This window comes from Rhincodon typus, chromosome 11, assembly GCF_021869965.1.
Source record: "Rhincodon typus isolate 14 chromosome 11, sRhiTyp1.1, whole genome shotgun sequence".
Lineage (NCBI taxonomy): Eukaryota > Metazoa > Chordata > Chondrichthyes > Orectolobiformes > Rhincodontidae > Rhincodon > Rhincodon typus.
The window spans coordinates 62,567,137-62,585,100 of NC_063342.1; the positions used below are offsets into that span (position 1 = coordinate 62,567,137).

General features: G+C 40.9%; 1 protein-coding gene across 1 annotated transcript in view; it reads left to right on the forward strand.

Moving 5' to 3' along the window:
• Positions 1-17,964, forward strand: part of grpr (gastrin-releasing peptide receptor) — a 53,753-nt gene that overhangs the window by 12,284 nt on the left and 23,505 nt on the right. The window contains exon 2 of the mRNA XM_020511780.2: positions 9,404-9,755. Within this exon, the coding sequence (XP_020367369.2) occupies positions 9,404-9,755 (352 nt within the window). The remainder of the gene's footprint in view (positions 1-9,403; positions 9,756-17,964) is intronic.

A 17,964-nucleotide genomic window follows, 5' to 3' on the forward strand; every position in this document is an offset into this window, starting at 1 on the left:
TCACAGTACCTAGTTAGAGTGAAAAGGCCTGTTTTGTGTACAGTACAGGCAGATCATACCATACAAAGATCATAGGGTGATTAAACAGAGTGAGGAAGAAGATACCTCTTCTGTTGATGATGTTTATTGCATGATAATATGGCACTCTCAAAACGCAATGTGTGTAGAGTCCATAGCACCCTGCACCAGGGGAAGTTAGCTTTTTCAGCAAAGCCTACTATCTGAGCTGTAACACTGACCTCTTCACAGGGAGATGAGGCGAGGTAGTGTGATCTAGTACAAACTGTATTGGTAACAGCCTTGATTTGAGGGATGAAGATTGTGAGATCCCACACAGGTCCCCAGTGGCATTTTGGAAACAGGCCGTTGTATAAAAGTTTAGCACAGCAGTCATCTTGACAGCTACTGGGATAGGATGGCCAGTCATGCCTTCAGGTCACAGCTCCCCGACTGAACTTACCACATGTTTAAACCACTTCTACAGGGCAGACTGTGGCCCACTCCCCAGACTGTAGTAATATGCATCCCCTGACCAATAACAGATGCTGCCTTTGACTTACCGTGCTGGAACACCCTGACAGAAGTCTGTCTTCCTTGGCCTGACTGAGGACTACTGCCCTTCGACCTGACACGTGATAATTTGGTTGATGCATGTGCATTGTTTTGCCACAAAAGCTGCTGTTTCATGGTTTGGGTTTGAGCTTGACATAGGACAGTGCTGTGCATAACATATAGCTCATAGGTTAAAAATAAGGGGTGGCCCATTTAAAACAGACATGAGAAAACATTTTCTCTCTCAGGTAATTGTGAGTCTCTGCAATTCCCTTCCTCAAAAGGCGGTAATGCAGAATCTTTAAATATTTTTAAGGCAGAAGAAGGTAGACTCTTGATAATCAAGGAGATGAAAGATTATCAGGGGTATGCACAAATATAGAGTTGAGGTTAAAATCTGATTAGCCGCAATCTTATTGAATGGTGGAACAGGCTTGTAGGGCTACTTGGCCTTAGTCCTTGTTGAAATGTTTGTAGTATCTCTAGGCTGATAACTACTGACAACTATGACAAGCTGTCTGGCTTTGTGCCTGCCAAGGTTCATAGATTGGTGTGGGGGATTGGCTGGTGCGGGCATCCATTGAACATGGAGTGTGTGCTTTAGATGTCCAATGGTCCAAGATGGAGGTCTAGAGGAGTAAGCAATGAGGTAGTGTCACCAAGTACCCGCTCTGATTTTCATGTCGGGAACTGTGGCCAACTAGTTTCTATCTGGCACATGGAGGAATGGTAATCTGCATATAATTGTGGCAAGGTTACATAATAGAGAGATGCTAATGCATCACCAATACTTGCAAATAGGCCTCTCGCTAGGTCTCGCCATGCCATTCAACACTTGATTGGATAATCAGGCCTTTTGACATTGAAAAGCTCCTCACTGGTCATTTCACACAATTCTCCTAACTTTCTCAACAATGCCTCCATCATTCAATATCTGTGAAGATATCTCCCAGTAGATTTTTTTTAGGAATGCAAATCCTGATAATATGGTACAGAATCACAGTTGTCTTCAAAAGGGAATGGAATAAATACTTGAATGAGGAAAATTGTGGAACTCTCGATATGGCATTGGAGAACAGACGACCTAGATTGTTCTTCAAAGAATCCAGCACAACCTTGATAGAGCAAATGGTCTTCCTTTGTGCTGACTATTTATTCTGTGAAATACGAACTGTAAAATGCGTGTTTTCCTTAGAGCAGAGGAAAACATGGGATGTTTTGATAGAGGTGTCTATAATTATGAAGGGATGGGACTAGAGAGTAACAAGCAGTCTCTGGTGATTGTGGGGTCTAGACCAAGTGGACAAAGGTAAAAAAAAAATTTAGGACAGAGAACTAGAGAAGCATTATGTTTGCAGAGATGCTCATGATACCAAGATTATGTCAACTCCTAAGAATAAGTTAAATAAGCTGTGATAAGGAAGCTGTGTAATGGGATATGGAAACATGGTGGGCACTTATGGAGAATAAATACCAATATAAACTGGATGGACCCAATTTTTGCAATTCTATATAAGTTTATACAATCAACTTCAAGTCACTGTACACCAGTCTTATCAACATAGCTTCACAAAGTCCCCATGCATGAAGACAATGAAGATAACAAATGTGAAGTTCATTTCTGATTATTTGTATCAATTCATTGCTTATTGCTTTCATATTCACTTTCTCAGCTGAAGATATGTGATGAGAAGTAATAAATTAATTGTACATTTAATGGATCAAACAGTATCCCACCACCAATGACAAGTTAATGATCATGTCGTAATATTTTATGTGAAGAAATTTTAAACTAAAAGAATATTATAAGATTTTAACATTTGCTTTAAAATTTAAATACATTAGAGAAATAGCCAATCTAGTTGTACTGATCATTTATTTATTAAGATGTGAGATTTAAGTGATTTTCCATTTCAATTTTCTGCTATTTTGTGCTGCTGATTGATCTAGGTTAACAGGCTAAATATAAAGCCCACACTAATCTTTCGATGCATTCATCAGTCATCAGTAACATCCATTTGAACAGATTAGGTACATTGAATGCATTAATCTTTATTGTACTTTGCCATTTTAAAACAAATCAGTGTGACCATTTTTTTTGCAAAGATGATTAATTGCAGCTTTATTATCAGTTTACCAAAGGTTATCGCAATTAATTATTTTTCAAAGGTATTAAAGGATACAAATCGGTCATTAAATTTATCCCAGGTACAAGACGTGTTGCCGCGGAGGAATTTCCCAAGTTTTCATTAACTAGTTCCATGGTTCTCCAAAAATTCCTCTCATGTGTAAGTTGGTGTGGCCATTGCTTGTGGTTCCCAGGATTAACACTAATAGAACCTTGTAATGTTTGCTATATATGGAATCAGAGAATGATAGAATCATGCAGCACAGGAAATAATTTGTCCTATCATACTTAGGCCAGCTCTTTGAGAGTGTCATCCAATTCATCTCACTCTTTCCCCGTAGCCCTTCAGTGTTTCCCTTTCAAGAATTTTTCCAACTGGCTTTTGGAAGTTACTAACGCATCTGCTTCTACCATCTTCCAAGGCGGTTCATTCCAGATCATTTACTCACTGCGTAAAAAGATGTAATCACTCCTCTGGTTCTTTTGTCAATTATCTTATATATCTCTTCTCTGGTTACTGCATTTTATGCTAGTGTAAAGAGTTTAGCTCTACTTACTCTCTCAAAACCCTTGAAAATTCTGAATAAGTCTATTCAATTTTCCCTTGATTATCTAAGGAGTAGGCTACTCAGCCCATTGAGCCTGCTGTGCAATTCAGGCTTACCAGCATCTGCCACAATGCCACTTTTCTGCACTATCTCCACATCCCTCGAATTCATTAGTTTCCAGGAATCCATTAATTTCTATCTTGAACTCGCTGAATGATTGAACTTTCAGAGTCCTCTACGGTAGAGAATTCTAAAGATTCACGACCTTCTGCGTGAAGAAATTCCTCCATATCTCAGTCTTAAATGTCCTGTCCCTTATCCTGAGATTTTTCACCCAAATAATAATACCAACAGCCAGGCAAAACATCCTTTCTGTGAGAATTTTGTAAGTTTCACTGAGGTTACCCATCTTTCTTTGAAGCTCAAAGGAATGCAGACATAGGCTCTCAAATCTTCTTGTAAGACAGTCTCACTATTCTAGAGATTAAACCGATGAACCTCCACTGTATTTCCTCCAGGCAAAAATATTCTTCCTTACATCAGGAGACCAAACACGTACTCTAGGTGAAGTTTCACCAAGGATTTATACAACAATAGCAAGACATAATTACCCCTATACTCAAATCCTCTTGAAATGAATACCAACATGCCATTTGCATTCCTAATTGCTCTCTGTACCTTCATACTACATTTTAGTGACTTCTGAATAAAGTTACCAGGGTTTCTTTGAACACCTGTGCTTCCAAAACCTCTCACCATTTAAGAAATATTTTGTCATTCTGTGTTTTTCTACTAGTTCATCCTTAATTGCTCTAGCAACCTCCTATAATGCTGTGGGATGAAGCCCATTTGGTCCAGAAGATTTAACAACCTTCTGTCCAGTTAATTTTTAAGTACTGATTTGTCTCTCGTGCTAATTTCTTTTAGTCCCTCAGTTTCACAAGTCCCTTGGTTGCATAGTATTTCTGGGAAGTATTCTGTATTTTCTTCTGTGAAGACAGATGCAAAGTACAGGGGGTTCTCCTATAATGCATGTTCCAGCAATGCAATTGACGAATAGGGGAACTGTATTTGTAAAACATGAACTTTGTGTTGGCTACTGGTTTGCAGGCTTTGTCCTGAGCAAGTGCTGAAAGAGTCACCACACTGGCAGCAAGGGTCCTCGTGCTATCTGTGAGAAATACTGTACAATTCTGCCACTAATTGCAGCCACAGAGGGGGATGAGGACAATGTTCTTCAATTTTGGAAGAGCTTTAGCATCAAGAATGCAATTGACATTATCGTGGAGGCCTGGGGTTGATTTCAGTGAGGACTGCTTGCAAGCAGTTTGGCAGAAGCCTCTTGCAGAATTTTTTTCAACATTTAAAAAGCTTTGATCTCTCAGAGAAGCTCCCAAGAATCAAAGAACACTGCACTGATCTTGCAAAGCAAGTTGGATTTGAAGAAAAGGAAAATGAGCATGTTGAAAAGCTGCTTGCATCCCACTGTGAAGACCTCTCTGCAGCTGATCTACAACAACTTGTCACTGAGGGGCCAGTGGAAGCTGGAGATGAAGAAGAAGTAGCCTAGGATGCAGCACCACGAGCGCTTTCCGCTTCTTCTGTTTTGTCTTCTATCCTGAGGGAAACTGAGAAGCAGTTGCAGCTCTTGGAGGACAATGATTACAATGCAGAATGCAGCAGGGTAGCAGCTTGTGGAATAAGATCTTATTTGACACCGCATGAACAACTTCCTCATGAATGAAGAGAAAAGGCAAAGCAGCAAAACCTGGATGTCTCTTTTTTAAGCCAACCCCCAAGAAACAGTCAAGACAATGAACCACAGCCATCCACTTCTGGATTAACTATTTTTTGCCCAAACCCTGCAACCACAGCTGTACCTGAAAGTGATGATGATGATGATGATGATGACCCTCAGTCCCTGCATTAACAACAGAGCAACCACAGAACATCCTCCCCCATCAAGTCATCTTGACATTTTTTCAAGATAAAGTGATTTTTGAGTCATTTTCAGTGATTTTTTTGTTGGTCTGCCCCCGATCCCCCTTTTCTCATGGGCCCCGTTATTTCTATAGCACGATTTTCTATAACACATTGTTTCACAGGAACGCATCTATCGCGTTATAGCAGAAACCCCTGTAACTGTTCTCCGCCTGCACTATAAATAGCCCAACCCCTCATTTGTAATGGGCACAAATTTGTCCTAACTTTACACATACCTGAAGAAGTTTTTACACTCCTTGTTCATTTGCATTCATACTTTATTTTTCCTTTCCTAATCAATTAGATTGTCCTCTTCTACTTCGTTTAAATTGCTCTGAATTCTCAGGTTTTCCAATTTTTTCTGGCATCTTTATAAACTATTTCCTTTCATCCACTGCAATCTTTAACTTTTTTCATTAACCGCAGTTGATTTATATTTCTCTTTGTGCCTTGGAGGAATTACTACCTGTCGTAGACTATGTAGCATTTCTTCAAATACTAAACATTGCCTGTCTACCATCAAATTTTTTTGTGTATTTTTCCCAATTAACTGCAACAAACTTGTCTATCGTACTTACATAATTTTCTGAATTCAGATTTTAAACTCTAGTTTCAGAATGAGCTATATCATATCCACATTTAATGTAAAATCCTATTATATTATTTATTGTTTCTATTTCACAAGGGGCTACTTTACAGCAAGGTTATTAAGCAGCCCTTCCACATTACACAGTACTAAATCCAAAATGCCCTGATCTCTAGTTGGCTCCTGTCTTCACTCTTTGGCCATAGTGCTTTGGAAATAAAGCCCCGTTGTTCTTGGAATCATCACAACAGTGACAATTTGATTATGTATTGCCTAATTCCTTCGAACTGTCTAATTCAGATGAAAAGATCATGCACATCAGGTTTTTCCCATTAACAAGAAGATAACTATTCATTGTTATCAAACTGTCCTCAACCAATGGGGAAATAAAGAAACATGAGTTGCTCATTAATAACTCTATAACTTAGCTCTACATCTTTTACAAATTCCCAGTCACATATGCAGACAGATATCCAAAGACAGCTAAGACACAAATGTTACAGGTGGACAAAAGAAAACTCTCAGTGAATTACAGTTCAATGGTACCAGTTCAAACTACAGATGTCGATGAGTCGTTTTCTTTCAATTCATTCCAATTCTTTGCCAATGACATGAGATTGTGGGTTATACTAGTTGCCAGTATTTCATTCACTAGTTAAGAATTTGCCCTTTCAATGTCTCTAAAAGTGGTTTCCCCAATGCAGAGAGAACAGCTCACGGAGATACGTAAGGGAGAATAATTAGCTATTAGTGGTTTTCTTTTATGTCTCCACACAGAAGAGAGAGAAAAGGAGATGGATGCTTTTTCTTTTGCAACCTAATTGCTTCTGCTATATTGTTCAGACACTGGGCTGTAGTCCCTTGCAATAAGAACCAATCAGGAGGTTATTAGTGTATTGGATCCTCCAGTGCCCACAGCAACTAGTGCCAATTGAAAAGCCAAACAAGAGACTGTTTCTAGGCAGAATACCTTCTAACACATGTAGGCTGTGCCAATTTATCTGGAACCCTCTCTCTCACTGGTCCTGTAGGGAACATTGAATATACAACTCACACTGCACTTCAATAACTTGTTTTTAAAACTACAAACATGTTATTACAAGTTTCCTTGGTTCAAAGCAGTATCGTTACCCATTTTTTAGTTCACATTCCAAAAACAAAGTGATCTTTATACTCGTCAATATACTGTTCCAGAAATAAAGACAAATACTAAGTTCTGATAAAGGCTCATATTAGAATTCGAACATTAGTGTTGTTTCTCTCTCTTCAGTTGCTGCAAACCTGCTGAGTTTCTCCAGCATTCTTTGTGTCTCTTCCACAATATTAATGTTGACTTGGTTAACGCAGTCTGCATGAAAATCAAAGTCGCCTATTGTGACTGTGTTACCTACATTACATTTGTCTCCAATTGCTTGAATTTCAAAGTTCCCAACATCATCCTACTATTTGATGTCTGATAGATAATTCCCAGCAATGCTTACTGCTTTTTTAGTTTCATATCTTTGCCAAACTGGTTCTACATTTGGTCCTTCAATCTCAGATCCTCTCCCAGTAAAGTACTGATCTCATCCCTTATTACCTCATCCCCTCTTCCTTTTGCTCCTTTGCCCCTCCTAAATGACAATTGTACTTGGATAGTCAATCCCTAGTGATAGTCACTCTGATGTCACATATTCGTAATGGCAATTAAATAATACTCATTTACAGGAGGTCTCCAACTTATGAACACCCAGTTTAGGAACACTCAAACTTATAAATGCAATTGTATACAGGAATGTAATTTTAAAGATCTGACATATAAGCACTTCCTGCAATTATGAATGGCTGTTTTATATTTTTCCAACTTGAATATAAATTGATTTGTGAATGGACTCTAGAACAGAACCATTTCACACCCAGGGACTGCCTGTACCTCAATTTGTGCATTTAAATGGGCAGCACAGTGGCTCAGTGGTTAGCACTGCTGCCTCACAGTGCAAGGGATCTGGGTTCAATTGTAACCTTGGGCTTCTGTCTGTGTGGAGTTTGCACATTCTCCCAATGTCTGTGTAGGCTGCCTCCCAGTGCTCCAGTTTCCTTCCACAGTCTAAAGATGTGCAGGTTAGGTGGATTGGCCATGGGAAACGCAAGGAAAGGGTAGGGGTCTGGATGGGATGCTCTTCAGAGGGTCAATAAGAACTTGATGGGCTGAATGGTCTGCTTTCATGCTGTAGGGATTCTATGAAATCATCAACCATTTTGTGAGTGCAATGTGCATTCAGAGATTAAAATACTTCCAATAAGGCAAATCCGATACCTGTACCATACATGACCTACTCTGATACATTGTTTAGAATACTTGGCTTGAAAACTTTTTGTTATCAATTTTCTTTGTTAAGTTGCATTGTTAACTTAAGCTTTTTAATGGGACCATATGGTCTCTATTTAAGTTTATTCTATTTACATTAATTTTCACCACTCACTGCTATTATGTCCATATATGCCTGCCTGATAATTCTGATCAGTGCTTAAAAGTATGTCTTCCTTCATGTGAGGAGTCTTAAATAATAGTAAGTTGCTGTTGTCGCTCTGATACCTCCTACACCTCACTGCATACTTCCATGTGTTCCTATGCATCAGACAACTTTAGGGCATTTATATTAAGTGTAAAATGTTATTTTGAACATCTTCTATGCCTGCCATTGGTATAGGCTTGCAGCTTGAAGAAACAAGCAAAGAATTTGCAAGTCCCTTCAGTAAAATAAGCTTTTCTTTGCACGTTATTACTCTTCCACCACAGCTAGACTTATCCAACATACATGTTAATTCAAGTAAAGTGAATTGATCAATGGATCATGAAAAGGGCAATGTGTTTATTGCTGAAGCGTTGTAATAGGTTAATCGGTGATTGAGCAACATTCATCTTACAGGGATCGAAAGATTATGTTCTGTGGGCGTGCAATAAAAGCATACTGTTTTAATATAAATTCCGTATACAAATGCCATCCTTCTCTGATGTTGGTATTTAACTGATGTTTCAATGGTAATATTAGTGCATTGTTTACTCTGTAGTGGGCCTTTAATCACAGTGGTTTTAGCAACGCATCAATGTCTAAGAACTGCAGAACCCTTGGCAATCACTTTCTTCAGGACTTATGAAAAGTATGCAGGAGTAGATATTTGATTTGCCCTCCATGTGTGTCTCTGAGGTATAAGATTATAAATTAGAGGTGACAAAATTAGTGTTCAATGTTCTGTATATTGAAGGGATGAAATTTGGGTCAGTGTTTATGATGGGAATACAATTTTCTGCCGAGCTGACAATTCCACTTCTGTTGTTGGCTTCAAAATATTTTACTTGCTGCTCACTGCTTGGTGACAGTTTCTAATATTTGAATGTCTAAAATTTAAAATGGACTAATTGACTGTATGATTACAATTATATTATACCCTCTGAGCTGAGAGTAATTGCACTGATGCTAAGCATAAACGATCACTTTAGATTATCTTAATTGGACTCCACTGAAAAAGACATATATTGTAAATTATTTCTGCTTACTTATTGTTATTATTCAAATGCATCTATTTCTAATATTGACACTTACTTTTCATGTATTCTTTGTGCAGGTATAAAGCTATCGTCAGACCCATGGACATCCAGAAGACCAATGCCCTGATGAAAATCTGTGTGAAAGCGGCCCTCATCTGGGTGTTTTCCATGCTACTGGCTATTCCTGATGCAGTATTTTCTGATCTGCACTCCTTTTATGACCCACATATCAATAAAACGTTTAAGGCGTGTGCCCCATACCCACATGGTGATGAGCTGCACCCTAAAATCCACTCCACAGCATCCTTTCTGATTCTCTACATCATCCCACTCTTCATCATATCTGTGTACTATTTCCACATTGCCAAAAACTTGATCAGGAGTGCTTACAACATTCCAGCAGAGGGCAATCAGCATATTTTGAGACAGGTAAGCCGATAGATTTCAGACTGATGAACCTCAGGGATGATGGTACTGTATTATAATGTAATGAAGATCATTTCAAATCAACACTTGAGGGCATGGAAAGCTACTTGAAATCTATTATTTCAGGTGGACAAATCAATTTGCATTCCTGGGCTTTTAAAATGTAATGATGACAGAATGCTTGGATCCTGCTTATAATAACATTTAATGGTACAGTTAAATATTCTATAAATAGCTGGTTGTTTACTTAAATGACACAATTTAATGCCAGAAAGGTGGCATTACTGAAGCAGTGGATGCATGATTAATGTAATTACCACTTGAAGAGCCTTAAAATTAAAAAAAATTTTACTCCAATCCCCACAAAAAAAATTCAGTCACTTATTTCGCCCATTCTGCAGGCAGCTGCAGCCATCTTATATTGTTTTGCAGACTTGACTTTGGACTGAAGATAGCAATGTTTATACTTTGTATCCTCGTGACTGACCTCCGGGCTCCAGTTGAGATTCAGGATGACCCCATTCTTCATGTTTCCTTTGGTGCCCCTGTCACTATTGTTATGAACAAGACCAGACCCCTTTAAAATATTCACAAGATAGTCTAGACCCTAACTTTCTCTTATTTTAAAGGTAAATGTAAGATGTTGCATTCCAGATGCAATTCCATTGGTCAAACTGCTGGATTTAAAGCAAAAAACACTTTAAACATCCACTATAGTTAAAATACAACAAAAGAAAGAAGGAATTGGAATAACAGCTCTATGGGAAAACTTAACAGAATAATAGATACAGTAACTAATACTAAGTAAGTGTTCCAATACTGTAACATACCATAAACACACCGTGGGCAAAAGGCAAACTCAGAACACAGATTGTCTCACCTATAACTCCTGTAGCAGGCGGAGAACCCCTAGCTTTTGGCTGTAACTGAGAGAGGGAAAAACTAGTTTTCACTTCTTCAAAGACCCCAACAGCGACTGCTGAAAGCTAAACTAAAGATCCTGGTTCTGTGGGAGTTTGACCACACCCATTCAGGCTGCTTCTATTGTTCCAACTTTAAATAAAAACCCAAGGCCTCACAAGGTGTTTATCTTCTCATAGATTGCTCCATACCTCTGCTTTAAAATCTCTCTTCAAAAAAAAACCAGGACAAAATAACGTCTTAAAGCCACAGCATCATCACACTATGTCCCCGAAGACCTTTCAACCCCTCTTCTCCAGTTTCCATTAGGCCTCTTTATATAATCATTAATTTACCTTAAAATCTCATGGATCTGCACATTCCTATGACCTCACAGGCCATACACACTTGCTATATACATGCCAACATCATCCTGCCTCTTGTAAAGACCCACTCCTGGAGTTCCCTGTCCTCCTCTATTCTCTGTGAGATCTCACCCTTCCATCCTGAATTGCCCCCTTTCACTGTAATCATTCCCTCAATGAGTTCAATCCTATGAATCGTACCCCCAGACCTGCATTGCCAACTTTCCCCAGGACTCCATGGCTAAACCTCCCTGATCAGCCTCCTGACCATTAGTAAGGAAAACCCCAATATTGTCCATGGTTCAGCTCCTGGGCTGACTTGGCCGAACATCGTTGAGTGAGGATGGCCCACCAGCCAAACTGATGCCTCCATAGCATGCTAGATTACAGAAAGTGTAAACCCACACTTGTTCTACTTGACCTGCAAGATTGAACATAGCCCAAACCTGGACTCCAAGGATACGGATTCCCAAATTCTGGTGGGTGCAAGCCCCTGACTGATTGTGGACAAACCTGGGCTGGAATCAGATGAGGCCCCTGACTGACTGTAGTCTCTCTTGACCCTGAAGTGACTGCTCCCTTCTGACTTCTTGATATGGCTATTTAGCTGAAGCACCATGCAATGTATTTGCTGTGTAAGCTGCAGGCACCTTCTGTATGTATGATATTGACCCAAAATTATGTTATATAAGGACACCTCCATCCCCTTTACAGATCAGTGCTTCCAGCCTGCCTTTCCCTTTTGTATGAAAAGTGAATGCAAGGCACAGAAGCTGGCAGCCTCCATGTAAGTGCTAAGTGAGTGAGCGCTGAAAGCCGCAGGAGACAGCCCATTTAAATGTATATGATTCACTGCACACCAAGCAACCTGCAGAAACACGCAGTTATAGGTGTTCCTGATGGGGTGTGAGAGTTAGCCCAAGACTGGGCACAGTGATGTGGTGAGGTTGGTGGTTGGCTTATGCAGAATTGCTCAGACAAAGGGATGGGTAGAAAAGTAGCTATGGAGCATGCAGGGATATTGTTAGATGATGGCAGGGACAAGCAATCAGTAAGCCTCCAGGCACCCACTCAGCATTGTATGTTAGGAATATGCGCCATCCAGTTCCCTCATGGAGGAAGGGGATTTTTTTTTTCCCCTGTAAATCAGTGAAGCCTGGAGTAGTTGGGATTTGAACCTAGTCCTCTTGGCTCAGAGGTAGCGACACTATCACTGAACCACAAGAGCCCTCTGGGGAAGGAGAGGATGTTGGAAGTACATTTGAAATCAACTGAATTAGGCCACAAATTGATGTAAATACATGGAAATGAGATACTCACCGCTAAATAGTGAGATGCTAGGGTCACTTGTTAAAGTCATTTGTTAAAGCTTAAGGACAAAAATCTGGAAACATTTTCTTGACATCAAGGTTCTGATAGTTTCATTCTCGCTGTATTTTCTGAACTTATTTGCTGTTGCCTACTCCACTCCAGGAAGGGGAGAAATCTACCATTGCTGAAAGTTCAAATTTTCAAAATTGTTTGTAGATAAATTTCAAATAGATTCTCATTCTGGCAGTGTTACATTGAGGACTAGTTATCAGAGTACAAGACAAATGCATTCTTTCAGGAATAAGCTGTTTGCTCCCTCATAAAATACCTTTAATGAGCATATTTGTATAAGAAAGCCTTACTGTGGGAGAAGTCACATAGTCAGTGTGAAGCTTTGCAGTAATGCTGAGTACAGCATTCAGTGGATGGAAGACCAGTGATTTAGGATCTGGTGATTTCAGCACTTTCTGCAAAAGGCATTTCAAAATATAGTAATGGATGATTACTATCTTAGAATTATGTTGGGGAGTGATGTAAAATCTGGGACATGCAGTGAACAAATGTTGTGAGTGTTTTGTCTGGTAATCAACATTTATTCAAGTTTCGAAGGCATCTATGAAGAACCTTTTAAAAAGAAATTACCTATAAATGTGTGAAATTAATAATTTTTACAGTTTGAAATATAGTGACTTTTACAAGGGCTTTCATTTGTTAAGAACGTGTAGAGTCAGCAAAAAAGATTGTAAACACGTAGCAACTTACCATGTAAGATGCATTCCAAAGTGTCATATCCAGTAAAAAAACTGGAATACAGTAGTGCAATGACAACTGGTATACCAGAAAATGTTACAGCAATAATCCTACAAAAAGAGATAAGATCAATGATGGCTTAATCTGGAGCAAACATTCCTGATTTACTGGAGGAATTATGTGCTCTTCACCATTGTTCCCTAGAATATAAATCAACAGGGCCATAAATTTAATATTTCATCCACTTTAAATTTTCCTCTCATCGTTTAGTTCCCATTCATTTAAGATGGTGATCAAATCACTTGATCCTGTATTTTTCTCATTGCCACTCTATGTTTGTCCATTAAGAAGTACCGTATAATGATGTAGAGACCTTCATCACTCTACAGACTTCATGCCCATGACACTAATTCTGTCCCATTCCTTTGGCAGCTGTTTGAGACTGAGGGTGACCATTTGCAACTTTGCTATCATATTTGAGCCTGCTGCTGAAATTCATCAATATGTTTGCTTCCTCTAATTCTTTCAATTTCAATACACTTCTACCTGCTTTCCCAACTTCTATCCTCCATAACTTGAAGTCATATCACATCTCTGCGTCAAATCCCATCACCCATCAGCCCCTTGTTCATTGGTCTGCAGTGGCTCATGGTTAAACCTCAATTTTAATATTCTCAACCTAATTTTTAAATCACACCATATCCTTATCTCCCTATATAGGAACAAATTACTGCAGATGCTGAATCTGTACTGAAACAACAAATGCCGGAGATCACAGTGGGTCAGACAGCATCCCTAGAGAGAGAGCAAGCTAACGTGTTGAGTCTAGATGACTCTTCAGCAGAGCTGAGGTGAAGTGTGGAGGGGGCAGCATTTATCGCTATACGTTGGGGGAGGCTTGGGGCTAGTGCATGTAAGCTACTAGTGGAGAAGAGATATTGATTGTTCAGATTAAGTGCTCAGATTGTGAGAATGGCAGAGCAATGGTGGGTCTCCTGTCAGACTTGAAAGGACAATAGCTGGGATGGGGGGAGTGGAGGACGTGATAACAAGCTAAAGGAAAGGGAAGAAATGGTTCACAGTTTGAAGGTGTTTGACCTCAATATTAAGCTCAGAAGGCTGTAAGTTGCCTAGTCTGAAGATGAGAAGTTGTTCCTCCAGTTTGCACTGTGATTCGCTGGAACACTGCAGCATGTCAAGGACAGGCACATGGGCATGCGAATGGGATGTTGTGTGAAAATGACCAGATACAGAAAGGTCGGGATCCTGCTTGCACACAGACCGGAGGTGTTCCACAAAGCAGTCACCCAGTCTGTGTTTGGTTTCTCCAACGTAGAGGTAGGCCAAGTTGGGTGCAGTGAATACAATACACAAGATTGGAGGAGGTACAGGTGAAAACCTGCTTTGCCTGGAAAGGCTGTATAGGCCTTTGGATGGTGAGCAGGGAGAAGGTGAAGAGGCAGGTGTTGCACCTTCTGCGGTTACATGGGAAGGTGCCGTGGAGAGGGGTTGGTGTTGGTGGTCATAAAATGGACTAGGGTGTCCCAGAGAGAACGATCCCTGTGAAATGCAGTCAGAGGTGTGAGGGGAAGATGTGTTTGGTGGCGTTCTGCTGGAGTTGTCTGAAATGGTGGAGAATGATCCTATGAATGCGGAGGCTGGTGGGATGTAAAATGAGGACAAGGGGAACCTGATCACGCTGTTGCGAGTGATGGGAAGAGGCAAGGGCGGAAGCATGGGTGATAGGTCGGATGCGGTTGATGGCCCTGTCAACCACATGGGTGGGAAACCACTGTCATGGAAAAAGCAAGCCATGTCAGCAGCGCGGTTTTGTAAGGTGGTATCATCTGAACAAATGTGATGTAGGCAAAGGAACTGGGAGAATGGGATGGATTCCTTACAGGATGTGGGGTATGACAAGCTGTAGTGAAGGTAGTTGTGGGAGTCTTTATGTATTCTTCCGGCCCGACACTCTCCTTGATACGTGCACCATCAGCTCTGGCCTCCTGCACATCCCCAACTTTGGTAGCTCCACCAATAGCAGCTGTCATTTCCATAACTTCAGACTTCTTCCCAGAACATTTCTCATCCTTGCTTTCCCCTTCTAAGTCACTCCTTAAAACCTACCTCTTTGGACAACCTTCTGATCATCTGACCTAATATTTTCTGATATTGCGTGGCGTCGTATTTTGATTGGGCTCCTTTGAAGCATATGGAACAATTCTATCATGTTAAGTCTCTGTAAAAAAAACCAAGCATTTTTAAAAATATTCAACTGAGTTGGAGTTAATGGAGTACCATCGTTCCTGCCTCTCCAGTTAAGAGATCATTGGAGAGCCTGCTGATAAATCCATCAGCAGCCCTATTGGAATTAAACATGAGTTGAGGCAGGACTTTGCCTCTCAGCCACAAGAAGCCCTGCCTCAGATATCTGCGAGCCAGTCAGAGACTGGCTGCTCTTCAGTACCAGTGGCTCCACCAAGATCAGTGGCCGCTGCTGGTACTGCAGCAAGGCCGAAAGAAAGGTGTGCCATGCACAATCCTGACTGGCAGTCTGGGATCTCACTGGAGCTAAGCTGGAGGCCTGGGGATGAAGAACATGGGGAGAGACCTAAAACCTGTTTGAGGGGTGGGTGTTACCCTCCATGGCTCTAGATAAGACCATCCAGGTCAAGCTGCTAAGGTGGGATCCTGAACTGAGTCTCTCATGCCAGCAGTAAAACACCAGTGGTGGTGGGCCAAGGCCCTCACTTAGGCAATTATTGCCTCACTTAAGGGCCTCAGTTCACCCAGAGATTTGCGGGTCACAAAAATCGACCCATACCAGTGGTAAAATCACAAATAGGTCAAGGTAGGGTTGGATACATAGGTGGTGGGCCTGGTCCTGCTGGATTTGATGTGCAGCTCCCTTCAAACCCATCAGTAGGGAGCTCTAACTGAACAATACTTTGTGTCTGATCCTGATTTTAACCCAGCTAGCCTGTTGAGAATGAGGCAGATTAGTAGTATAACTTGTGAAAGTTGACCCACAAAGGACAGAGCAGCGCAGTGACTCAGTGGTTAGCACTGTTGCCTCACAGTGCCAAGGTCCCAGGTTCAATTCCACCCTCAGTCTGTGTGGAGTTTGCACATTCTCCCTGTGTATGTGTGGGTTTCCTCCCTCAGTCCAAAGACATGCAGGCTAGGTGGATTGACCATGCTAAATTGCCCATTATGTTCAGGAATATGTAGATTAGGTGGGTTATAGGGGAATGGGTCTGGGTGGTATGCTATGAGGGTCAATGTGGACTTGTTGGGCCAAAGGGCCTTTTCCCACACAATAGGGATTCTAAGAATGTTATTCCTACTGGAAATCTCTGTGGAGCTGTAATTACAGACAACATGTTAACTGGCAACTCTTCCACAGGAGATAAGTGGTTACCTGATTAATATAGAGATAGCAAGAACTGCTGATGCTGGAGTCTGAGATTACACAGTGTGGAGACGGAAGAACACAACAGGCCAGGCAGCGTCAGAGGAGCAGGAAAACTGATGCTTTGGGTCAGGACCAAGAGACCAAAGCTCCACACTTTGTTATCTCTGCCTGATTAATATATTGAGATGCCGTTTGATTGCTGTTATTTGGATCCCAAAGCGGGTTTAACATGCTGAGTCATTTTAAGGGTGACACAATGGATCAGTGGTTAGCACTGCTACCTTACAGCACCAGGGGCCAGGGTTTGATTCCAGCCTTGGGTGGCTGTGTGGAGTTTGTATGTTCTCATATCTGCATGGGTTTCCACCAGGTGTCCAGTTTTCTCCCACAGTCCAAAGATGTTGGGTAAATTAGCCATGGTAAGTGCGGGGTTACGGGATAGTGTGTGGGTCTGAGTGACATGCTCTTTGGAGCGTTGGTACAGACTCAATAGGCCAAATGGCCTCTTCCTGTGGATTCTGTGAATTAGTTATTGGTCCAGCAGACGGGCAAATTTACAAGGTAAAACCTACTGGGATTGATTTTCCAAACTGAACATCATGAGAGGAAGCTATTTTTAAAGGAGTATTAAACTTCCGGACAGTTGGGATCTTGGGATCGTAAACATATACCAGCTGAGTGATGCATTTCCAAGACAGAAATGTTTAATTCTTTCATGGGATGTGGGTGTCATGGGAAAGGCCAGCATTTGTTGCCCATCCATAATTGCTCATGAACTAAGTGGCTCTCTAGGCCATTTTAAGCAGTGATTAAGAGTCAACAACATTGCTGTGGGTCTGGAGTCACATGTACGGCAGACCAGGTAAGGAGGGCAGATTTCTTTCCCTAAGGGGCATTAACGAACCAGAGTGTTTACAGCAATTAATGATAGCTCCATAGTCGCCATCACTGGGACTCGTTTTATTTTCCAGATTTTGTTAGCTGAATTTTGCTTCTTTGGAGGTGTCAACTGTGACTTGGTAGCTCTCCCACCTCTGTGTCAGAAGTTTAACAACAAATCTGCAGTATCGAGGTAGTGTTCCACTTTTGGATGGGCTCACCTTTTAGATAACATGGTAAACTGAAGTCTTCTCCACCTTAAGTTATGGAAAGTGTTATATAAATGCAGGCTGTTCTTACTTTATTGCATGATTCTGTATTATAAAACATTAATATCATTTAACTGCTCTCTACCCCAATAAATTTCTGACAATGAATGATAAGAGGTTGTACTCAGTAATTTTCTTAAAAGAAGGTTTGCTTAACCTGTGGTAACACAGTGTGGAGCTGGAGGAACACAGCAGGCCAGGCAGCATCAGAGGAGCAGAAAAGTTGACGTTTCGGGTGGGGACCCTTCTTCAGATTCTGCAGAAGGGTCCTGACCCGAAACGTCAACTTCCCTGCTCCTCTGATGCTGCCTGGCCTGCTGTGT